The sequence below is a fragment of the Chenopodium album genome, chromosome 13 (assembly GCF_948465745.1).
Source record: "Chenopodium album chromosome 13, dcCheAlbu1.1, whole genome shotgun sequence".
NCBI lineage: Eukaryota > Viridiplantae > Streptophyta > Magnoliopsida > Caryophyllales > Amaranthaceae > Chenopodium > Chenopodium album.
In genome coordinates, this window is record NC_137846.1 from 5,177,163 (window position 1) to 5,202,659 (window position 25,497).

Sequence of the window (25,497 nt, forward strand, 5' to 3'; positions counted from 1 at the left end):
ATGTCTGTCTCTCTTCATGTTTTTTGACAGAAGTACAGGTCTCTCTTCTAAAACATGTGATAACATCAGTACTTATTCAACTACTTAAGTTACTATTGTATCCCGGCATTGCCAACCCAAATTGGGTGCTAGCGTGGTCCACATCAAGCATGCTTGACTGCAGCGCATCAACCGTACCATATAATACAAATGAGCATTGTTTTAACTGAGGCCCCAGTGTTCCTTGCTCCTATTGGAACCATGTAATTGTGGCAGGGAGAAGATTAAATAAAGTACGAACTCTTCATTTCACCTTAAGTATCCATGTCAAACTCTATATTTTCGAACATGGGTATGACATTAGGACACTTCACTTTTAGTTCAAAATCATAAACCTTTTCACAAAATAGCCGAGTCAGACACTTGAATACATACTCATATCGGACATGGGTACCCGAGTCCATGTAACATAGCCTTTAGTTTTTCCATCACGGCTTTATTTTGTGCAGGTGCTAGAAAATTTAGTCATATTATGTAAGCTGACTTTTTTGTTGCTTAGCAACCGTTCTGAATGAATTATCAAATTAATAGTCACATCGTCCCAACCTCTTATATTTTCAACATAACAAAATTTCAAATATAGAGTACACTATATAATAGTTATGGCTTTGAATATGAATGTATGACAGATCCTTTGCAACGGGCCATAGTCCTAGGAAACAAACATTAAAATCAGATACACGAGTTTAGATGGTTATGTCAATCAAGAGCAGATGCCGCATTCAATCACCAGATCCAACAACCTTTCAAATCCATTTATATCAGGGAGGAACGAAAATTTTCTGCATGTACATTGTGTTAACAAATTATTCTAATCACACCATCAAACCATTTATAACAAAAGGAAAAATATTTTTCCTTATCAAAGGGGTAACAAATCACTAAAAACCTACCAAAAAAAAATAAAATAGAAAGGTGTAAAAGCAGAATATAAAATAAAATAACAAAAAACAAAGAGAAAAAAAAAAAAAAAAAAAAAAAAAAAAAAGGATTTATACACATGAGACCACTGAAGAAAGAGGCCAATTTGGGCACAAAATGTATACAAAAATTCACAGTTAAAACCATATGAAAACTAAGATGGCACATCAAGTGCCCACTCTGGTAAACATGTTCCAGCAAAAGCCATTTGACCTTCTTCAAATTGTATTCCGAAATGTACAACTTAGATGTAGGTATAGCCGTATAGGTTAATGCTGGTGTCTGAGGTTATGTAGATGAAAAACTCGAGACGAGCATTTCACCCTCTGCAGAATCACTATGTACAGTGTCAGGAACTCAGGATGCAGATAATGAGTGAGAGTTCTGACTCATTTTGAGCCAAGGGGTAACTGTCACCCAGCCAACAAAGCTTTCACAAGATATGAAACAAGGAAAACGGACAAACACGAAATATGATCCCTTCACAAGTCCAACCTAGTCGTCTCCACTCCCGTTTTCATGCTGATGAAGTCACAAATACTCCCATCCAGTATAACTGAGGGACAAATCAGACTGCATGGTCACCTTTATCCTCTTTCTATATCCCAAAGTACTCAATGACACAATGGCAAGTACTCACCTGGACTACAGGGTCACTAAATTGACTCACTTCAATCGAAGTTGCTTCATTAAGTCATTTCCATATGAATCAATGACCTTATATGGCCATGTCCAAACTCCAAGTGTGACATCACAATATCCAATTAAAAGATGGCCATGTCCAAACTAAAAGTGTGATATCACAATATCCCATTTAGAACTCTCTGATAATAATCATACTGTCTTGTTCGCCATGCATCTAAGCTGCTGCTTATCAAGGATAAAACCAAGGAGACACATTGCTGCAGCACACCAAAAAACATTTAATTTATCAAAAAATTATAAAGATGCAACTAAACAATGAGAAAATGAGGTAAATAAAACCATCAAACCTCTTCAGTAAGACTTAAATGAAAACGTTTTCTCAGATTTTGTATAGTTCGCTGTCCACCTTTAAAGCATGGAAATCCAGAATCCTGAAATGGAAACATAGTGCAATTACACATGAACTGACATCAGAACATAAAAAGAACAGACAAGAATTTCATCCGAATAACATCAGGTTTTTCCAAAATAAATCAAATATTTATCTTGTCAAAGTACCCAAGGATTAATGGAAATTACAAATGCGAAAAGGGAATGAGCATATTTCAAGCGAACACACATAAGTTATTTTTCAAGCAGAACAATGATAACAGAAATTATAAACATTATTTGACCCTACCTGCAGCATCTCCACGAGAAGGATTATTCGCTCTGCATGCTTGCGACAAGTGAGAAAACCTTGAATGCAGAGGACCTGAATGCACAGTATGTTTTGTTAATATATTTCACTCATGCTTTATTTTCAGGCTGCAAGAAGAAGAGATACTTACTTTAAAATAGTCAAAAAACTCACTGGGGACTCCTTCAGCATCAGAATCCATCACCTAGGAATCAAATAAAATATATAATAGTCACATAAAGGGAAACATTAATACAAGTGTTTGGGCATACAGATCAATATAAACTAATAAAAGGATCAAGCATGAGCACAAAACAATGAAACCCTCAAACTATACCTCAAGAAGTTCACGAGTCAATTTAAAAGGTGCACTTTCAAAATTAACCCCTCCAGGAGAATTTGACAGCAAGAATCCAAAATCAATATGTATAATATGACCATCTTCATCCAACAAAAGATTACCATTGTGCCGATCCTTGATCTATGGAGCAAAAGAACAAGTACATGAAGTCAGAGGTCCATTAGTGACCAAAACATATTAGCACCAGAAGAGTCAGAAATAGTATTTTTTTAACATGTAAGCATGTTCTATATCAACTTCTGAACTTGAGCCCCAATTGAGGGCAGCACCAGGGGTAACCATTTTGTGGACCCACAAAAGACTAAGTGAATTTATCAATTAATCATGATATATAGAGAGATACATCAACTGAAAAATTATTGGTCACATAGCTAATTTCATTATGACCCCATTTCATCAATTAAGCATTTCAATGGAAGTTATCTGACATTTCAGCAAACAGAAATTGAGAAATGGTAGCCTGGGGTTGAAAGAGGAAAAAAACAACAATTATGAATACCTGTAGAAGGTAGCAGACCAGAGAGTATCCCGCCATACTTTCCACGAAGTTCCGCTGCCAAAAATGAAATACAAAAGGTCACTCAGCTAGTCAAACAGGAATACTAAAATTCAAAAAAAAAAAAAAAAAAAAAAAAAAAAAAAAAAAAAGGTAAAAAGTATGCCATAATTTGTGCATACAAAATTCAAAAGGTCCTTATCTCTTAACCAAGTAGAAAAACATCAAAGCTCTACTATATTTTTTTGACTCTACATGTTGAGTATGCCACTTAATCGAAGTATCAATACAAACAAGGTGCAACTAGAATGGGCCATAAGACCAAGAGGAAAAAAAAAAAAAACATTGATCATCCTATAAAGTACCCTGTACAAATATAATACCATGATTACCATCATGTACCATTTAACAGTCATTTAAGCTTGTTTAAAATATAACTAAAACCCATCAATATAACACCATGAATTGCGCCAGTCATACAAAAAGTTCTAGTTGCCCAGGGAAAATTGATAACAAAAAGGCTGCCCCGTTTCATTAGTACCTTCCAGCAACCACTACCAAAATTCAAATGTCAAATGGCTTGTAATTATCCTAAAAGTTTTAAAGTATCAGATTAAGCTAAAAGTCTGTCTTATTAGGATGAAATAACAAGTACAGAAGTCAAAATCTTGGTGGAGAGAGGCCCCAGGACCTAGATTCATCATAGCCTTCTGTGGCTACCTAAGACCTAAAGAAAAGCAGGGATGTATCATGGAAGTTCTTTAGGCAGGTCATAATACAATAGAATTTGTAAAATAAAATGACATTGAAAATGGGGCTGATTTGGTTGCTAAGCTTCCCAAGACTTAAAACTTGTAATCTTCGAGTTTTATTTGCATGCGCAACCCTTATAAAGCATGGATTTGACTTTAATTAATATTTTATTTAGCTTTAATACAAGACCTCAGTTAAAACCCAACTTTGCAACAAAAGCTAAATTTCCTTACCTTTAACCGGTCCAAAACTAAAGTTAGACCAGAGAAACTATTTGGTTCTAAAATGAAAATATTGAACCAGTCAAAATTTAAGATTAAGAGTGTAATCAACCCCATATACGAGGTAAACAAGGAAACTATGTGCTTCAAAACATTGGATGGTTTTCTACGGAAAAAAAAAAAAAAAAAACCACAGAAAAGCACCTTTTTTCCAAAAAAAAAAAAAAAAAAAAAAATTCAAACCAGAGAGAAATTTTTAGTGGTTGTAAAAACATTTGATAACAGCTCAAATCAGTGAACCAACATGAACCCAGGGCATATCATCTTCCCCTTTGGCATGTTTACCACCATATATTAACAATCTGCAACAGCCCTTGTCGACACCGCCATAAGGTAAGCCTATATAAAGTTAGCTCAGGTTTGCCCTCAGAATTATACGCAAATTCAAAAAATGTACCTCGTGTATGACATAACATTTTACAGAATTACACTTTTATAAGAAGAAAATTAAAGGAAAGGAAGACAAAATTGTGAAACAAGCACAATAAAGGTGACTTCTATCTTCTCCATTAAATACAAGTTTACCACAACAGGCAAGCTGCTACAATTACCTGAGCAAGTTTAAAACTTGGAGAGTTTTCTTTATACTTTGCATTGAAGAAATCACGCAAACTTGTGACATTAGAATATCTACTCTTAATTGAATGAATTGAGGCCTGTGCACAATAGAGTCAGTTAAACAGAGTAGATGATTGCTAAAGGTTAAGTAATTACTTGCATCTTTTTATAGTTACCGTGTCAGGAATTGTCTCGATAAGAGCAGTATAAGATGAGGTTACCAAGACCTCATAAGGGCGCAGCCAAAGAGGGAGCCCGGCTTCCTGGAAAATATCTGAAGCAACAAAATTTCAAGAAGAGATATCAAATATCAACCAGAACCAGAATAAAGGCAACACAAACGTGGCAATAAGTAGCTTGTATAACAGCAGAAAAGTCAAGGCCAGGACAATGACCAATTTAACACATTATAAACCAATATAGTAAACAATGAAAGCATCCTGCTATAGCTTAGCAAAGATTCATCACAACAGATTTAAAGAAGAATCAATCAAGAAATGTGAGGTTCCTTGTTTTGGCCTTTGTTGCACAACTGCATCTTTCTACTAGTAATATTAAACTATTAGCTAATTAATAACAATATAACAATATAGTGTTTCAGTTTAAACTTTAAATCTTTTAGATGTCTTTTATGCAGTACTCCCTCCAATTCATTATTACAACACTGTTCGACTTTCGCACATGTCAGCACAACTTTGATCATTAATATAATCATCTACAAGTAAAAACTAAAAAATTGATACTATGAAAAAAAGTGTCGAGATGAAATGTGATAAAATTGTATAAATTGTGTCTCGTTATCATAAATAAGACATTAAAAACCTCTCACACAAACCATAATCCGTAAGCCACACCTTTTTGTGTAATTATATTGATACAGATCAAAATCTGCACCAGCAACCCGACTTGAGGGAGCAAATACCCTAGAAATCTCCAATCTCTAGAAGAAAAGCTTGGCGATAAGGTAATAAGGCAATAAATAGATAAAATCCCTGTAAGGGTAATCTGAAGTCTAGACAAGTTATTTCCCATTAAATAAATAGATTCATCTACATGTCACACCTAACAGGCACTTGTTTTTCAGCCCCAAGCTTTGCACATTGAAGCCCACGGTATCAGTTTAGGAAGTAATGTCCAAAAGCAAAAGGGTAGAGAGCAAATATCATAGCAGTCAGACTATAAAGTTGAGGACAATTTGACCAGTCCAACAGAGAATATAGATTCACACACAATTTCTTTCCTAGCTAGCAGAAGCACCAATATAAGGCCAATAGAAATTTTGTTCAATCTGGAGTTAGTGAAGATAACACACCATAAAAGTGAGAGATAAGCTGAACAGCCAAATGCTCCTGTCTGCAATCGTCACCACTTTTTACAATAACCTACAAGATTAATAAACTGAAATATCTTAATGGACTGACAATATGGATACAGAAAAATAGATACTTTAAATCATACAATGAAGTCTTTTCAAAAAGATAAGAATATAGTCACTGCATCACTTACAGAGCGCAAATCCCAACCAGGCATTGTTCCATGAACTGACAATTTGCGGATCCTCTCCTTTTTCACTTCCCAAAGTTCACCAGACAATGCATCAGTGGGCTTTGGAGGACCACCATTGGCAGCCTGCACAATGATAACAAAATCACAAGATTGACCAAGTTTACCTGTCTTTACGGCGTAATGCTGAAACAAGCTAATATTCAAGGAAGTCTTAAGAACCTTGTGTTGTGCATCTGATGATTCTTGGCTAGTCCCTTTCAGAGACAAACCAAGGGGGGCTTCGCCTTTAGCTGCTGCAGCCTGTATATGAAGTTAAATTAGGAGTGGTTCAAAGCAAATGATAAAAAGCAGGCGGTAAAAGAAGGGCTGGAAGGATTAGAAGGATGTGAAGTAATAAATCTACATCGATAAGAAGAAAAAGTTTCTTTGAAACATACTTAATTTTTTTTATATAAAACACTCCAATTTTCATACTTACCAATACATACCTTTGAACGTGTGAATTTCTTCAATATGTAAGAATTATAAAAATTTGATATTTGAAAAGTACAAATTGAGACGAAACAAACAAGACCCCACATGACTATTTTTCCTTGAGAAATAATCACCAAAAATAAACAATGTGTAGTATTTGAATAGTGTAAATTTCAAAGTGTTTCATCGAAATGAAGTATATTAACATAAGCAAAAGGAAAACTTAGCATCCTCAGCAACAATGACGACAACAAAGAATGGAAATGGAGTAGACAACAGTAAGATAGATCATCCCATATCAAAAGTTCAAAGAGGGGGAAATCATGAAGCCATTGTTATCAACAAGTATCTGTTATATATTAAATTCCAACTCTTCTTCCCCATCCTGTTTCTATGCCTTCAGAAAAGGACTTTCAAACCCATGAGCTGCATAAAGTAGCTTTCTCTGCAGCACATGTCCCAGAAGGCCAGCATGAATACGGAGGATATAGGTAGGTAGTTTCCAATATAAAAATAATTGGAGCTTGAATAAATGAAATGTTAAATACTTTATAGCAGAAAATCCCTATCCTTACCAAACTTATATAGGTAGATTTTTATTGTTCATAGCCACAAGGCCCAACAATTCCAAAACTACGGGCCTAAGGGACCCCCATAAACTCAAGTACTTAAGCTAAAAAACTAATTCACTGAACCAAGCATAAACTTTCGGATGTGAATCGAGTCCCCTTTCTTATAACTGTCTTTATTGCTTTACTTAGGTACTCTCTTGGTTTTACCTTACTCTTAAAGTGGGGGTTTTACAAGTGAGTTTTTAATAATATTTTTATTATTTTCTTAGTAGTAGTTATGGGGCCTTGGGCTTCCAAAGTTGTGTTAATTAGTTAGTGGGCTATCTTGGTTCATTAATTAATTATTAGGAACTTTATCTAGTTTGCTTGCGGAGCAAGTAGGATAGATTTATTGTTCCTATATATACTAGTTGTATGTCAATTATTTTGGTAGGATATTTTTTAACAAAAAGTTGAGTTTATTGAGCTTTTGCTTGAAGAGAACTTTGTTAAGGTTCAAACTAGTTGTTAACTAGGGTTTTGGGATCGTTGCTCCTAAGATCAAACTTAGAAGTCGTTGCCTTCTAAGACTATCGTTCAAATTTTCACCATTAAAATCACTCAATTCCTTCCATCAAATAAAAACCATCAAAAATACGCATCACTTTCCACCTCCAATATTTAAGGTTGATACAGATCCTCAAAAAATTATCTGCACTGTCGTATAAGTACAGTAATTAAAGGAAAAAGAATATATAACTATCTTAAGAATAGAGTTAAAAGGGAAATTCTCAATACTGTAACGATTTGCCAGTTGCCAACCCACATAATTTTCCACACAACTGAACCAATTTATTCAAAGGAACAGCACCAAATTACAGAAGCACGCAAACAGTAAAATCAGTTTCTAATATATTATAATCATCACAAATAAAGCAATATCAAAATGATTACCAATAGTGACGTAATTACTTACACACAGAATTTATGCTAAATGAGAGGCCTTCAGTCGTGCAAATATCAATCTCACAGTAAAACAAATAACAGAAATGCAGGCATGTGCAACAGAAAAAGAGATAAACTAGCAAAAAAAAATGCTACAAAAATTCACGAGGAATAAACAACAGTGACCCTGCATTTTCAAGGGAATTAAAAAAGTTCTCAAATAGCATGCCGGAAAAAGAGCAAGAAAAAAAGCAGAGCTTAACCATTATTGCATGGATTCTTAAGGGATATAGAGCATGAATAACACGAGAAAGAAGGAAAGAATGGAATATGAGACAAAGGTGAGTGAATGATAATCAGAAACTGAGTAATCTAATTGCAGTTGGATGTCATAAGCAATGATATTTAAGAAATCCAGTATTATTGACACTGCAGCCAAACATCTATTGTGGTAACTAGCTGCCCTAGGCCCATAGTAGTAGTTGTCAATTGGTTTGCTAGCAGTTAGAGGTCAGTTGTCAAAGCAACTATCCAATATAGGTGTACAACACGGCTAACAGTTGAAATGGTACCAAAAAAAAATCATAAAACATAACTGTCCTAAAGGTTAGGTTTCAAAGTTTTTGCAATATATTACCCTAAATAAGGATTGACAGGGGAAATTTGGAATCCTGGGCCAATCCCCACATATCGCGTGTTTGTTTTGAGGGATTGAGATAGAAATAGATAGCTTACCCACTACAATCTAAATACTGAGTCAGAAATAACTTTTTACTTAGTTTCAAATATTACTCAACAAAGAAGTATTTGAAATAAAGTAAAACCACTGGAACCCGGATCAATCTTGGAAACCAAATAGCGTATACTGGAATAAAAAAGAGCAAGTAAGGTTTCACACCTTTACTTCTTCCATAGCTATCATACTTGGAACACGCCGATGCTCTTTTCTACGTGGTGGCGCTTGATCTTCTATATCTTCAAATCTAAGTCTAGGATCAGCTGTCAACACGACTCTGACATAATCCTGATCAGCAAGTCGCCCAACCCTCAAAAAATTACTCTGTCCATGAAACGGTTGATCACAGCATTGATCCTCCACCAATAGGCTGACACTAACAAATTTAACTTTCGCATCCTTAAATTGACCCATAGCTCGATCAATCACTTGAGAGGTTGACTTTGACATCCTGTCATCATTATGGTAGGCCTCCTGTACCGTCCCCAATGGATAAGCCCATGGAGGAGGCTTTGGCAATAGTGCGTCTCCATTTGCTAGAGGAATTCCTCCTTTAGATAGCTTTTGCGAGTTTGATGTATCTTTGACATAACTGAAAAGGATTTAAAATGTTGTTACACATTAAGAATACAGCAATATCTCAAACTAATACTCCCTCCGTCCCTAAAAGAATGATCCTTTTGGTCAAATTTTAGTCCCAAAATGTTCATCCCATTTGCATTTAAATATCCTCCAATTTGCAATAGTAGTTGTGCAAAATTAGCTTTACCCATGTAAATTTTGCTTTTTCTATGTACATTTATTACTTTCTCTCTCTACTATTTTGCAAATCTTATGTAAATTTCCCTTTTTAATGTACTTTTATTAGCTTTCCCATACACTTATACTTCCAACTTAAATTTCTTAATAACTGTGAAAACTCCCCAAAAGGGTCGTTCTTTTAGGGACGGAGGGAGTACTAAATACCGAAGGAAAGAAAATTACCTCGGAGCTTCACATTTCAAAACCTCCACACAAATAAGGTAAGGTGCTTTCTCTCGGGAATTTAAAAGTACTGCTTCATCTTCAGGTATATTAAGGACACGATAAACCCCTTTCCCCATAGGAAAACACACTCCTGCCAACAACACAAATCTCCTTAGACAACAAATAAAAAAAAAAAAAAAAAGAAGAAAATAAACCTGGAAACAGCAACATAATAAGCACGATTAATGCATAGAAGCTGCACAGCCTAAGATATGCATAGCCACAAACACTCGAAGTAAATATGTGTGTGTGTCTTAAGCTTAAAAAGGCAAAACAAATTGAATAGTCAATGTTTGCCATGAGCATATTCAGAAGTAAAAAAGGAGTCCTCAAAAATAGCAGTAAGCAAAATTGCCAGCAGGCAATAAATCTGATACTTTAACTTCTAGAATATCTACAGACTACAGCAACAGGATTCATAATTAACAATAATTACAGTCCTATGTAAGTTTTCAAACGAAGGAACTCGCCTTTCATATTACTCCCTCTGTCACAATTGTATAGTCATCATAACTTTTGCAAGTCCCATTTGTATTGTCAAGATTTCCACTACTGAGTACACGTGACGACTTTTTATATGAATATCACAGCATTAAAACCCAAATTTGCATATCCAATGTTAGACTATAGATGGTGTAATGAACTGAAAATCATACTTGTATACTTTACTAATTAAGAGGAAAATAGGGAAAAGCTCGGAAATTTGATTAAACAGATTAATGATTTCTTACATAAGGTAGTAGGTTTAACCTACAAAGCTCATATTAGTGACTTGAGGTCACAACTCTCCAAATAGTGACTTTAGGTCACAACATTCTCAAGGATTCACTCCCAAAATTCTGCCTACCTATTTTTTTCCCTTCCCTCTCTTTTTATACTAAGGAGCAAGGACAATTAACCTACTCCCTCCGTCCCATAACCTTGTGCCTGTATTCCTTTTTGGGTGTCCCAAAATGTTATGCCTATTTCTAAAAATAGCACATAATTACTACTTAATTTTTATCTTTCCCATACAAAATACACATATACCCATAAAATCATTACTCACTTTTTCTCTTTTTCATACAATATTATCTACTTTTTATTATTCTCATACAATATTCTCTACTTTTTATTATTCTCATACAATATTCTCTACTTTTTATCTTTCCATTAGAATATTCCCCTACTTCCACCACTCTCCTTAATTACCGTGTTTTTTGAGAAATAAGCACGAAATTATGGGACGGAGAGAGTAGTAAACTAATATTAGTAGAGTCTCATAAAAAAATATGGACTAGCAAAATCAAAAAACACTATTTTCTAATAAAAATATATATTGACCTGCGGCAAGAATAAGCACACTAGGGCCTATTTACTGCACGATCTATACCAAACCGTTGTCCGTTAATTAGTGGATTGGTTTGGTTTGGTTTATAGTTTGAAATATATAGTCTGGTTTCAACTGCACCATATGCATCATAATAAGAGTGATACAGCCACTTAAAAATCCCAAGATGTCAAAAGTGCAGCACAGCAAAATTGAGCTTATCAGCAAAGCATTAATGATGACTCTTCCACATCAAAAATCACACATACACATATATCTAGTTTTGCGTTTGCCTTGCACTTGCCACTTCATGTACTTTCTACAACTTAAAGATGATATTAATCCAGAATTGGAGAGCATGACCACAGGCAACAAATGAGGTCTTCTCGGCTATAGTTTCATGAATTTCCAAAATTTTCAAATCTTTAACTCTATTGAAACTACAAGGCAAGAAAGTGCTATGGTGACTGGAGCACATTTCAAAACTAAAAATCAATTCACAGGTATATTGTTAACAAGACATGATTAAGTGAAAATCATTGTTACCTCCACTAGACTGAGCTTCAGCCACATGGGAATTGATCTCTGCAAGGGACTGGAGATATCGGCATTACATATCAACAACTGAATACATGAGAAGACTAGACTGCAATTAAAGGCACAATACAAATGTCCAAAACAAAATAACCAACCTCTCGCAGTGCACATTTGCGATCTTCAATTGGAAACACATCCACTAAGCCAAAGGAAGTTTCACATAGTGCATGTACAAATTCCAGAGACTCATGATATGCTCCTTTACGGAACTGTGAAGCAGCACCATTTGGTAGTGGAGGCTTCGAGGTTGTTTTCTGATTCTGTTGCGAGGGGGAACCGACTGAACCAAGATTTTTCTGTCACATTAAATGACAATACAATAAAGATAAACATGACAATACAATTATAAAGATAAACATGAAAAAGGATAAGATAACAGATACAACAATAAATAATTGATCAAGATAGCAATAAGGAGGGAATACGTGAAACCGTTCAATATTAACAGTCATAGACATTACAATCTATTCACTCCTCCATATTCAACAATTTTGAAGCAGGAAAAACAACATAAGTGTTACAAAAGGCCATATATCTTTCAGTTTGCCAATAGCAAAGCTCTTACAAATACATATATCATTATCATCATCATTACATTCAGCCTGTTTCAGCAAATGATGAATGTAACAAGAACTGTGTAAAATACACATTAATATACTATTTCTGTAGAATAAGCTGAGCTACTGCAAGCAACAGTCCACATTTCTATACATACTACTAGAAATTTCCCTGCTCTAACATGTACACACTTCGGACTTAGAAACACAACCAAAGGTCAAAAAATCTAACCCGACAGTTTAAATCAATTAAAGCTACACACTAAGTACAAAAGGCTAATATTATATCTACGCTACCAACACTTAAGATTCAAATGGAAAATCAAGATAGTCAACTAACCTCTTTTATCTTTTTTAGGCCAAACAACTCAGAGTCTTCCACGGATCTATCACGATCTCGAAACAACTTGCGAAAGAAATTTTCTGTTCCTGGACTGCCTTCAAAAATATTAGCATCTAAAGCTGTAGTCTTTGCCTCTTCAGGATGTACACGAAACAACCTGCGGAACAGTGGAAAATCTGAAGGTTCCTCCTCATCACCATTGGCATGAACCTTGTCTTCATCATTGAAGACGTCATTGCCATGTTTCTTCTCCTCGGCCTTCTCCTTAAAAAGTTTGCGGAAAAAACCTTCCTTCTCATCATCTTCATCATCTTTCCTCTCCTTACCATCTTTCTTATCCTCGGATTTTTCCTTGAATAACTTCCGGAAAAATCCTTCTTTATCATCATCTTCATTTCCATCATTCCCATCCTTTTTGTCCTCAAATTTATCCTTAAAGAGCTTCCTAAAAAATCCTTCCTTCTCTTCATCATCAATCAACTTTCTACTCCCGTCCTTCTCTTCATCATCATTTCTCTCATTGCCATCCTTCTTATCATCAAACACTTCCTTGATTATTTTCCTGAAGAAATTCTCTTTCTCATCATCATCTATTGATCGGGAAACAGACCTCTCTTCAGAATCACTCTTACTATCACGAAATACCCGCTTAAAAAAACCCTCAGAACTGGCTGTCAACTCCTCATTCTCATCTTTACTATCTCTCAACAGCCTTCGAAAGAACCCATCCTTCTCCGAATCATCATCTTCCTTCTCAGCCGACTTCCTAAAGAGCAAAGCATCCCTGACTTTCTGCCCTGGCATAAACTTCTTAATAAACTTGTTATTCTCATCAGGCGACATCTTCCCACTTTCATCTCCCACATTAGACCCTGATGAGGGCGAGAAAGTGAACGACTTCTGCAATGGGGGTGATGATGTCAATGACAAAAGCCGCTGCTTCGAAGAAAGCAGCTTGTTAAGCATCTGATTCTTTCTTCCAGACCCCCCAACCACCTCATTCGGAGGCCTAATAAGAGGCGGCCACTCCCCCATCAACGTGGCCGCCATTTGGCATTTCTCTTGGATCCTACTAATCCCCTCATTATCATCAGAATCCTCAATCTCAGCCATCAAAAACCAATGCACCTTCAATGCAATCTTCAACGACTTCGACGCCACATCAATCACAAACTTATCCAACGAAGGACTCGGTTTATGCACCATCATATAACATATTTGAAACAAATAGCTCTCGATTCCAGACAACGGAAGCGTATACATTCTATTACACAAGTAATCCCTGACACCTGAGTGTTCATGCTTATACAAGTAACTAACAGCAATCCACTCACAGAAAAAAGCCGAATCGAAAAACCGAATAAGCCACCCATTTTCCCCAACAGTTTCACTACTAGCAATCAAATTATTCCTAGTAATCTCCCTAGGAAATTCATCCGGCTCCCCAATAGTTATCCCTAATAATCGAACCATTTCCTCAATCAATCAAAAAAAACCTAATACTACCATTAATTCAACAAAACCCTAACCCTAACCCTAAATTTCATCATTCTTCGCATTAATTCAACAAAACCCTGGCAGACATTGACGACTGCCAGGGGAGGTAAATCAACAACTTTTCTTCAAATTATCAAATAACAATAATCAAACAAACAAAATTCGATTCAGTTGAACTATTCGATGCAGTTGAAGAAATTCAAATTAAATTAAAATCAAATTAAAAATGATGATGAATAATTGAAATTGATGAAGAAGAAGATGATGAGTTCGTTTGAATCGGAGCTTACAGATTGTAGAGAGAGAAAGTAAGGAAGAGAGAGAAAGTAGGAGAGAGAAAAGATCGCCGGAAATTGCAGAGAGTGGTGAGAATTTCCGATAAAACGACGGTCGCCGGCGTCGTTGGGAGGAGAGAGAAAGAAAGAGGAGAGAGAAAGAGAGAGGAAATTTGTTTTGATTTTTTTTTTTTAGAAAAAGGCGGAAGATGGGACGAAGGTAGATTTTTTTTTTTTTCTTTTTTTTTGTGATTATTCAAAAATTTAAATGATAAAAATAAAAAAAAATAATAATGTGGGTGAAATTTGAAAAATGTTAAAGGGTGCTAAAATGCGCAGGGTGTGAAGGTGAAGGAGAGGAGTGAGAGAAACGTGATAGACGGAAATGATGAAGGCGTTAAGTGAATGTGAATGTGACGACGACGTATCTGATTCTGATATTCTGTAACTGAACCATCAAGGTATCTCGTGATTTGTTTAAGATAAATGTTGGTTCTTCTAGTTTTAGTTTAAGGTTGTTGGTTTGGACTTGGGCTATATGACTCCGGCTCATTGGGTCTGGGGTTTTAGTTGTGTTACGCGGTGTGATGAGGTTGAACATACATATGTAAATAATGTAATCTATTAAGTACACTTCGTAAGATCTCAAAAGCATATTTGATTTCAGCTGGAAAGAAAAGGTGCGGAGCATAGAATATAGACATATAGTGTTTGAGTAGTGGGTGAGTATAAACATGTTAAAACGCTTAGTTAAGTTGGGTGATTTCTAATTTTTCAAATTGAAATAAAACATGATCCCTTAAATTATATAAGGTTGATGTCGGAACTGAATATTTTCTAACCTTTTTGGATTCTAATTTTGTTTTTAAATGCATCAGTTTGACCGGCACATTTGCCGATACAAATTTGACTATTAATATCTTTATTTGTCTATTAGTAAAAATTATAACAAAATTATATTATGACACTAGACATTATGACTAATATAATGATATATTATATAATAACATTTAATCATTTAAAGAGGTGAAAAAATTAAGTCAATCATGGTATGTGAATAGTGCAAAAGTCCAAGTGATGCATTTAAAAAAACGGAGGAAGTATAAGACTGATTGTTAGCGAGTTCGTTTTGGATTGAATCAAATTTTTCTAGGTCTTGGCAAGTAGTTGCATATGATTACAAAGTATTGCGACGCAAAATAGCAATGTTAAGAAAGAATACTTACACTTCATAAATTATTATTTGGTTGTGAAATTGTGATTAACTACTTGCGAAGAAGTACAACAAATGCCTCACTTCAGTCACTCTCACTCATATGTATATGTCACATTGGCATCTGAAGTACTGAGTATGAGGATTTGGTACACCCTTTCCTAAGTTTGAGTAATATATGTGGACACTAGGAAGTGCAAGCATAACACATCTATGGTAAAAGATACGTGCGTAATAAATGGTTGAACAACGTGATAATTAATCGAGGACAGATAACAGATCAGTTTTATTGGTTGTGTTCTTCATATACTGTATTTTGTACCTCTTCAATATAAAGAGGCTTCTCATTATCAGCAAAATATCAGGCAAGATTGAAGAACTAGCGGCTCTTTTACTAGCAAAGCCGCATCATGAGACTTGACCATAAATCATCAATTTCAGATGACATTATAATGATAGAAATGATTGTGAAAATACATCAACCTGAAATTTCAGGGTACGATAAATATATAGGAAGTAACAGCTTTCCTAACCCTACTTAACAACTTATGCAATCTCCTCTAGCTTATAAACAACAGATTTCACCCTAATTTCTAACGTGATAAACACAAACAATGGCATTGTCAAATGCCATGTATGGCCACTGATTTCACTAAAATGGAGTTTAAGATTACATGGGAGGTGAGAAACAACCTATAACTGGGCAGCAAGTATTTCATTCCATGTGTCAGGAATTCCAGGTAGGCACCAGTGCAGGCAATCTTGTACTCCAGAAGATGCTTTTACACTATACCGTGATATATGCCCCTCATCTCTCAGCTGAGAGAGAGCCGTTATATCCAACAAATTCACCTTTGTGCCCTTAACAGCATTTGCAATAACCTGATCACTTGACTCCTCTTGACTTACTTCACTCCCTCGAGCCAAAGGAGTTGTGTTCTCACAGCTCCCCCCAGTGTTCCATTCCCCATTAAAGAAATGCCTGGGTGAAATTGTCCGAAAAAAGGCCTTAAGCCTGGGATGAGAAGGAAGCTGTGAATCAACCCATTTTGCAACACTATGAATTGTTAAATTCTTAGCATTCCCGATCATCGCCAGCCTCCTGTTCTGATTAGGTTTCCCATCAACATACATCACCCATCGATTTGCATTTACTTTACCCCGATTCCAGTGATGGCCCGTATTAAGAATCAAAACATCAAACTGGTGGAGATACTGCTTCAAGAAAGACGGGGGACGGTCCAAATGCATAGCTACTTCTGAGGCGGGGTCATTACTGTTCAGAGGCACTAAGTCACAGAGGCAGGATGACCAGTAGTACAGTATTGTGGTGTTGGTTTCCGGAAATCGAAAGGCCCAACCATTCGGACGAGCAGCACCGTGTGGGGCACTTAAACCATACTCTTTTCCCACATCTTGAACTTCAGGAATATCTTCACCACCAGTAACCATACACATGAGAGACTGAAATTGTTGCCTGCCTAAGGAATCTCCAACAAAAGCAATCGTTTTATCCTGCATTCTGCAAACACAAAAAATGGTTCAAATATTTGCACCCAGGCAATAATTCACATCTATTCATTTCCATGCATGGTTCAGAGAAGAAAATGAAATGGAATGAAACCACCAATTATGAGAGCCCTACGGCCCAACAAATATGAGAAAATTACCCATGTTCTTTAAAGCAGAAGTTAGATCAGAATTCCTCACCTTTTCAAAAATGCAGATCTTTCAAACTCCGGCATGTCACAATTTGCTGGTTGCCATTTATAAGTTTCATAACCAAATTCTGGGCGTTGTGTTAATCTACAAGCCCACATATCCGATAGCCAGCGCTTACATTTAAAGCCAGAATACAATGGTCGCCTTTTATCAACAACCCATCTACCCTTAGCATAGTTACAAACTGTCAAGGTAAACATAGTATATTAGCATAGCACTACATACTCGCAACTTGCAAGACTGGCAAAAACAATGCAAGTTTCCACACAATTTCAGGTTGATTGCCAAAAACCCAAAGAATAGGGCAGTTTATAAATAAATGTACACACAAGTAACCAACACTCACTCCCACTTTCCCAGCTACCACAGATGCAATAAATATCAAAAGAAAACCAAATACTTCGTAGCTTGTATAAACCTAGCAATAAGCAGTAAGGAATGGAACTAATACAAAACGAACTGCCAATTCTAAATAGGCAGCCAATATGAACTGGGTAGCACAATCCACGTATCTCTACATATGGCATAGACAAACAAGAGTCGTCCAGTGCTACATCTGAGAATAAGAGTCTGACCAATGGTGGGAACCAGAGGTTAGAATCCAGCATATTTATATCATTATCTCGGGTAAAATCAGGACCATTGCAAATTAGAGAAATTGAAACAAAAGCAAGAAATTGAAACAAAAGCAAAGTCAATAGAAATCTGATGGAGCGCTTATAAATCATAAAAAACACATTTGGGCCATCAGTCACATCTCAAAACAACGAGGCAAATTATAATCGCTAAATAATATCCTGTACATAAAAATGCTAAAAAAAAAAAAAAAAAAAAAGGTACGCCATTAAAGATTAAAACCAACAATAGGAAGACAAGGCAACAAGCGCAAGAGCAGTATTGCTACAAATAAATGATAAATGAGGTCAAGCCCAAGATATAAATTCAGGCATCAGCAAAACATTACCACACATCATGCATTATATTATACAAAAGGTAGCACTTAAAGCTTCAAAAAAAGTAACTACCTTTGTTACCAGATGAAAAGTTTTTCCCGGTTGAGGCTTGTGGAACCCTGACATCTTCTATAATCACAGAAGACTCTTCAGCCACAGGTTCTGTATTCTCAACAACAGGTATCTGCGGTTTTTTTTTATCGTCTATTTCTTCTTTATTCTCAATAGTAAATATATGTTGCTCTGTCGTCTCTGTAGTTTCTTCTGTTTTTATGTTTACAAGTGTAGATTCTTGAACAGGTTGATCTTCTGATTTGTTAAGATCTACTGGCTTGTTGAGATCTTCTAGTTTGTTGAGATCTCCAGAGGTGTGTGAAGCTACGTCAAACACATCTAAATCAAAAGCAATTAGCATACATTAGAGCAGAAGACAATAAAAAGAGAAACCACAACAGCAACAGCATCCTTTAAAACACCCACTCCACCAATCATTTTGTAAGGAAAAACAATCGTAATATTTAGGTTTGCCCAGAGAAGAACATATAATTGAGTTGTAACTAAGATTATGTAGACTGTACAATGCAAATTTTCATAAAACTTCTAAATACAATGATCCTATCCTATTAGTCATTTCTTCAAAAATGGGAAAAAGATATTTAATGCCTAAGTCACTGAGCACTCATTCCACTACATTGTGCATCTAACAGAACCGTTAACACTAATGGAACAAAAACAAAACTATTGATGAACCAAAAATATAGAAGATGCAAATTGGCACAAACCTGATGGTAAAATCAAGTGATCTTGGGACGTTATTATATTTGTGAAAACAGGTCTTCGTTCATAAGACCAAAGAAAAACGGTCATACATACAACTGCCAACAGAGTAAATGAGAAGTGTTTTCCCCTGCCTCTCTGGATGTTTCCTCCCTTCATTTCTGCAAACACACAAACAGCTTGTCTCACCACATCATACGCAGAACAATTGATAAGTTATGCTGCACACCGCCTCTTTAAACTACATAAGATATAGCCATAAATTAGAGAATGATGGGAAAAGCATGTAATATACATAGTACATTGAGCTAGTCTAACAAAACTTAGATAGTTGATAAAAATGAGATCATATGGACCACAGGATTTCCAATTGATAATGATAGCATGCATGTGGATTTCATGTGGGTTCCCTTCAAAAGGGCATATAGGCATATAGCCATAAACAAAGAGCCAAAAACATGATTAATATGAGAAACAAGTGTAAGTCTGTAAGATTAATTATAATTTAATTTGATGCAATCTGTTGTAACTATTTGCTAATGACAATTCATGTTAGCCGACCACAAATCATTTTGGGACTAAGGCATTGTTGTTGTTTTATTTGCTTGCATGGATAAATTACAACATGCTACTAGCTAAATCCAATAGCAAAGTCCCAATACATAAACCAAACTACAGACCTACAGTACATCAGATTGTCATTTAGCTAAATAATATCCAAATCAAAAAAGGTACTCGAACATAGATATAGCAACAGTAATACCCCAACATAAATTCAGCACAAGATGGTTTCTAAGGTCTAAGGAAGTCAAGATGTGCACAGCCTTACCTCAAGCCAGTACAAACTACTACCTAATTCATTCTGATGAAAATCCCACAAAACCCAAGTCAACAAGTTTAGAAAACTAGCTCTTCCTTACATAATATCTTATGCTTAATTTAACCATCACGTTGACATCATGGAATCTAAAACTATAACTAATTCTTAGCAAATTCTCAAAAAAGTAGTTTTTATACTAACAATTATTCTTATTTATTACCCATTTCTATAATAAGCATAAGCTTACTTAACAGATGTTATCATACGAAATTGGAAGTTGAGACAACGATAATTCGACAAAAGAACTAATCATAGTCATATTAGTCACCATCAACAAAGGTAATCTCATAACAACTTTTGTTTCTAAATGCTCAGATGCCTCCTGAATTCCAAACTTCGATTTGATAACAAAATGTTTTAAACAAAAAAAATTACTTACTCTCAGAAATTTTTTAACCAATTTCATGGCTGACCAATTCAAATACATGATCAGGAAAAAAAAAATAAAGGATTAATTTCCCAGTAATAAAAAACCCAAATCATGCATATTAAACTCCCAAATTAATTGACTTAATCAACCTAAGAACATCCAAATTCAAACCTCCCTCCTAAAAACGCAATTGGAATTTTAATCAAACAAAATTCAAAATTTCACCTAAAAGGGGTAAAGTTTACTGGATGAAAGTAAACATTTAACAATTTTTTTTTTACACTAAATCACATAATACGATGCATCATACATCTGATAATCTGAAATTTGATCCAACCCATCTACCCATCAAATAAAAAACCCTTATCTTCCCAATTTGGTACAAATCACCCTAAATTATCAAAATTAGCAATGCCATTTGTTTTATATGCTTAATCAAAATCATCAACCGTGAATTAGATCAATTTTCCTTCAAGAAAAATCTCAAAAATAGTAATCAGTAAAACAAAATGCATGAAATTCGATATGGATAATTTCTAAATTCGATTAAAAATCCCAGAACAATGCGACATTCAGCTTCAAAGTTCCAGAAAATAACAACAAATCTGGGGTTCAAAAACAAAATAAAATTACAATCAAAATGATTAAAAACAAAATACCTGGGTAAGATTATATTCTTCCTTTTAATGCAAGGTAAAGATGAGTCAAAAGATCGTAAATTTTCGCTTGATTTGGGTTTAGGCTTAGATTCTTCCAATCAAGAGAGAAAAGAAAGGAGAGAGATTTGAGGCGCACAAAAATGGCGCTTTGCAGCAGAGCCCTTGCTTTATGGGTGTCTAATGGTATGTTGCAGCAGTAAACAAAAATAAAAAGTACATGAAATTGAAATTAAATAAGAAAATTGTATTAGTAATCTTCTATATTTATAAAATTAAAATAATATGGGCATATTGTTTTTTTGAGATCCAACTTCCACACCATTAATTATTACCACTTAGATATTGCCACGTAACAAAATAATTGATTTTTTTTATAATAATTCATTATTTTATTTTGATATATTTTAGTTCGTATATCGGTTCATTATAGTAACATTATGATACTTATTAAATCGTCACAAAAGAAATCACGATACTTATTTGTTGCCAAATAAATTATAGGGTTATTCTTTCAGTTTTGCTCATGTTGGTAACAAAAAAATACATAATCAGCACCATGACGAAGGAAGATTTAAGTACGGAGAAATTTAAACACCATAATCACATGTGCTTGTTTTCTTCCCCTATAAAGGGTAATGCAAAGTAGTATTATGGTAATATTTTAAAATAGCTCTCTCGTCCTAAGAAATACTACCTCCATTTCATATTATTTGCAACGATTTGACATAAACTAGAGAGGAAAAATATCTAATCGTTACAAATAATATAAAACGAAGATAGTATAAAATGTTTCATTTTCGCCACAAATAGGTGACTCTACAATTTATTATATCATCTCTATTCCATACATGGTCTCAAATACTACCTATGTCATATACGAGTATATGAAATATAGTAAAATAAGAAAGATCATTGAAAAGTTTTGAAAACATAAAGTACGAGTAGGACTAGAAATGAAAAAATGTATGGAGGACAATAAAGTTAACTACTCCATGATACATTTGTGACAATGAATTAAATTTAGGGAGGGAGTGGTTATGATCTTTGACTACTAGGTTCAAATTGTCAATTAATTATGGTCTTAATAACTCCGTACAAATTAAACAATGGCATGTATAATTAAACCAAATTATGAGCTTTTATGCATAGGTTGGCACAACTCAAATTATGATCATTTTTAGTTTTCATAATCAAATTAAAGTTATCCCCGTCAAAAAAAAAAAAAAAAAAAAAAAAAAAAAAAAAAAATTAAGTTGATTTTGGTTTAGTTGACATTGTATGATTTTTTGTTTTCAATATCATTCCAATTTAGCTTGACTCTGTCAAAGGGTCAACAGCTACGATATTGCCTCTTGTGGACTATTGATTATGGTAATGAACTAATGATCGAGTAATATTTTCGTTGACATCAATAAAGCTTCCATCTCGTTTGTTCAAAAAAAAAAAAAAAAACTTTCATCTTGTTTGTTTGAGGGCACAATTAATTCATTGGTAATGAATCATGCAATTCTATATATAACTCCATCAGTTTTTGAAAATTCGACTCACTATACATTCGTGTAAATTTTTAATGAGTATCTTTGACCATGAATATTTTCAGCTATGTATTGTGAAAGTTTTGAAAATAAGATATTTGGAAATTTTTTATATTTAGAATCTAATAAGATTCTACATGTTAATATATTTCTATTATATAAATCATATAATGTGGTCAAAAATATTTTTTTTTACAATATGAATAGTGAGTCAATTTTTAAAAAACGGAGATAATATGTTTTTGTTGTTCTTCATTAATCTTTATTGCATTCCTTATAAAGTTATTAGTTCTCGGACAAACGTGCACCATTTAATTTCCTTAAAACTAGCTATAATTGCATTAATATACTCCGTAAATTATTTAACGCAAAACATAACCTGTATGTCACCCTTTTGTACACCCATCTAACAACGTGCAAGGTGTAACCCAACTACCTCTTCTCTACACACTACATATCATTGAAGTTGGCCAATATAAACTTGGTGAAACCTACCTAACGTACTTGCAAGACCACTTCCATAATTAATGAATTTGTAACACCCACCAAAAATGAACTTAAATAATTATGATAATCATCAATTAATTAATGTGAAAGTAAAACTAACTAAACTCTTGTTTAATAAATTCGGCCAATAAACATGTCTTCATTTTCTTATAATTGTGGAAGGAAGACGTGAATGTTGTCATCAACTTATATATGACAAGTGTGTGGAATTTCCTGCTTATATCTTGGACCACTATTTTAATTAAGATCCACTAATTATGACCAAATGTTGCAACGCGTCTAGTATAATTGTAAAATTAATGATTGATTGTAAGGAAGAGAAAGACATGGAAAGAGAAATGTCAAGGTTAAAGCCAAATACTACTTTGTATGTTTGTTGAAGGAAACACTTTTTGATTTGTGACTTTTGAAGACCCAATGAAGCAAAGAGCCAAAGAGTATACGATCATATCTTTATTTTGAAGACAATTTTTTTTTTTTTTTTTTTTGATTTTTTACATGAGCTTAAACAAATAAACTAAAACACATTATTAAAGGAAGATAAACTACTATTAGCCTTGGTAGCAAGAATATACGTCTTGCGAACTCGTTCCCTTTAAACATTGTGGATGCTACACCATGTAAAGGTCTTACTAGTTCGGTGAATATATATCATCCACCGTACAAGAAAATGAATACAAAAACAAGTGTAGTCGCGTGTGTAAGTGTGTGTATCATGTTACGAATTTCCTTGTTCTAGATCAAATGTGCTAACTTTGTTGGGCCGTTAGGCAATTTCGTAAAGAATTTATCATCCCTTACGATGGAAAAGTTTTTACTAATTACTAATGACAGCACATGAATATAATGTTTGACATCCACAATATAAAATTTGACATGGACTGAGCCGCAGTGTATGTCATTCACACTTGATACAAATTTTATCGCAAACCGAACATAAAATGAGAAATATGTGAATATATGTCAGTGGGTCGTGGGTGATGAATGTACATCATTTACATCGATTTTTAAATTTTGCACAAGAACCCCGACTTGAAATTCATATACATACTCCAACGTTAATATTCATAACATATTGTGTATTAGACATTTCGACATTCGCTCTTAAAGGCCACTCTTCAAAATCCGTAAGGAGACAAAAATACAAACTAATTTGACTTGATTCGAACTCAAAATCAATCTAAAAGATTATTAATTTAAACAATTGGACATGACTTAATCCAAATGATCCGACTGTCTCGTTACTTTACTCTTACAGTTAAGGCGTGCGTACAGCTTATGCTTTGCATAGTTGTGAGTGATGAAGCAGGGTGTTTTAAAATCCACAAGCTTAGTGTGGCAAACTGGCAACGCGCATACGGCCCTATACCCATGTCCCCATCACTCACATGCTAAGAGTTGCCTAATTTTGGCATATGATCAATTTCTGCAGGTAAACACCAACACCGACTTCACACTCTACAGTAATCAATAATCACTTCCTTTTTTTTTTTTTTTTTTTTTTTTGAGGGAATCACTCCTTTATTATTACTCCATTTTTTTTTTCATTCCACAAAATCCATTTTTACTTATTAGAGGTTGTGATTCAAATCACTTTTCATTCATCGGCAACTATTCATCATTTTTTTTATACGGTGGAAATTACTCATTTTTTAATCCAAAATACTCCTTTTTTAAAAATAAAAAATTGAACAATTATGTTGATTGTACACGTATGTCAATGTAAAGTTTTGATCAATAATTTCTTTATTAAGGGCTTATTTTGATTTACTGAACTGAACTTATTAGAGTTGAATTGAACTGAATAGAGTTGAAATGAATTGTTTATGAAAGAAGGAAATTAGGAGCTAAACTGAACTGATTGGAGCTGAATTGAACTGAAATTAAGCTGAAGAGACCAGACCCTTATCCATAAGTTGATACTCCGTATTTGAATTATATACAAGTGTTAAGATAATTCCAACAAATAATTTACATGAGTACTATATTGTATTTTATTTTGTGCACTCCTACAAATAATTAACCAACATTAGTTAAGGTAAATAATGTGAATAGTGTAAAATGTCAAAATAAAACACTAAAAAGCAAAAGATGTATGGTCTATTGTAAAATAAAAGAGGCAAACACCTTGAGGGAAAATAAATGGGATAAGAGTAACAATTAACAAGAACAAAATATATCAAAAGTTTTATTTTTTAGGTTAGTTGAAATTTGTAACACCCTACAAATTCCTTTCTTTTAAAATACCTGTTTTGTTCTTTTTAAAACTCAAAGTAGGAATATCTATCTAGAACATTATCGGCACCGTGAAAACGACTAAGGCAACTATCAA

At 34.4% G+C, this 25,497-nt stretch overlaps 2 protein-coding genes across 4 annotated transcripts; both read right to left on the reverse strand.

Moving 5' to 3' along the window:
* Nucleotides 1–1,010: 1,010 nt before the first annotated feature.
* LOC145574361 (phosphatidylinositol 4-kinase beta 1-like) lies at nucleotides 1,011–14,799 on the reverse strand. Of its 2 annotated transcripts, XR_014098047.1 has the most exons (17): nucleotides 12,775–14,799; nucleotides 11,973–12,173; nucleotides 11,827–11,875; nucleotides 9,930–10,062; nucleotides 9,108–9,537; nucleotides 6,459–6,539; nucleotides 6,240–6,362; nucleotides 6,046–6,115; nucleotides 4,910–5,007; nucleotides 4,727–4,831; nucleotides 3,145–3,198; nucleotides 2,622–2,765; nucleotides 2,436–2,489; nucleotides 2,285–2,359; nucleotides 1,953–2,036; nucleotides 1,601–1,862; nucleotides 1,011–1,516 (listed from the first exon to the last, which is right to left on the reverse strand). XR_014098047.1 is itself a non-coding variant. In XM_081632131.1 (16 exons), exons 1-16 carry the CDS (start codon nucleotides 14,248–14,250, stop codon nucleotides 1,761–1,763), a joined length of 3,279 nt encoding a protein of 1,092 aa, XP_081488257.1. In that variant the 5' UTR covers nucleotides 14,251–14,799; the 3' UTR covers nucleotides 1,011–1,760. The 2 variants fall into 2 exon arrangements, 1 of the variants encoding a protein (XP_081488257.1); XM_081632131.1 differs by having other exon boundaries at nucleotides 1,011–1,862.
* Nucleotides 14,800–16,156: 1,357 nt separating this feature from the next.
* LOC145576071 (protein trichome birefringence-like 14) lies at nucleotides 16,157–21,358 on the reverse strand. 2 transcript variants are annotated; one of them, XM_081633859.1, is made up of 5 exons: nucleotides 21,124–21,358; nucleotides 19,220–19,375; nucleotides 18,510–18,830; nucleotides 17,473–17,668; nucleotides 16,157–17,284 (listed from the first exon to the last, which is right to left on the reverse strand). In XM_081633859.1, the coding sequence occupies exons 2-5, from the start codon at nucleotides 19,371–19,373 to the stop codon at nucleotides 16,456–16,458; spliced, it is 1,500 nt and encodes a 499-aa protein (XP_081489985.1). In that variant the 5' UTR covers nucleotides 19,374–19,375; nucleotides 21,124–21,358; the 3' UTR covers nucleotides 16,157–16,455. The 2 variants fall into 2 exon arrangements, with proteins under 2 accessions (XP_081489985.1, XP_081489984.1); XM_081633858.1 differs by having other exon boundaries at nucleotides 19,220–19,455.
* Nucleotides 21,359–25,497: the final 4,139 nt, after the last annotated feature.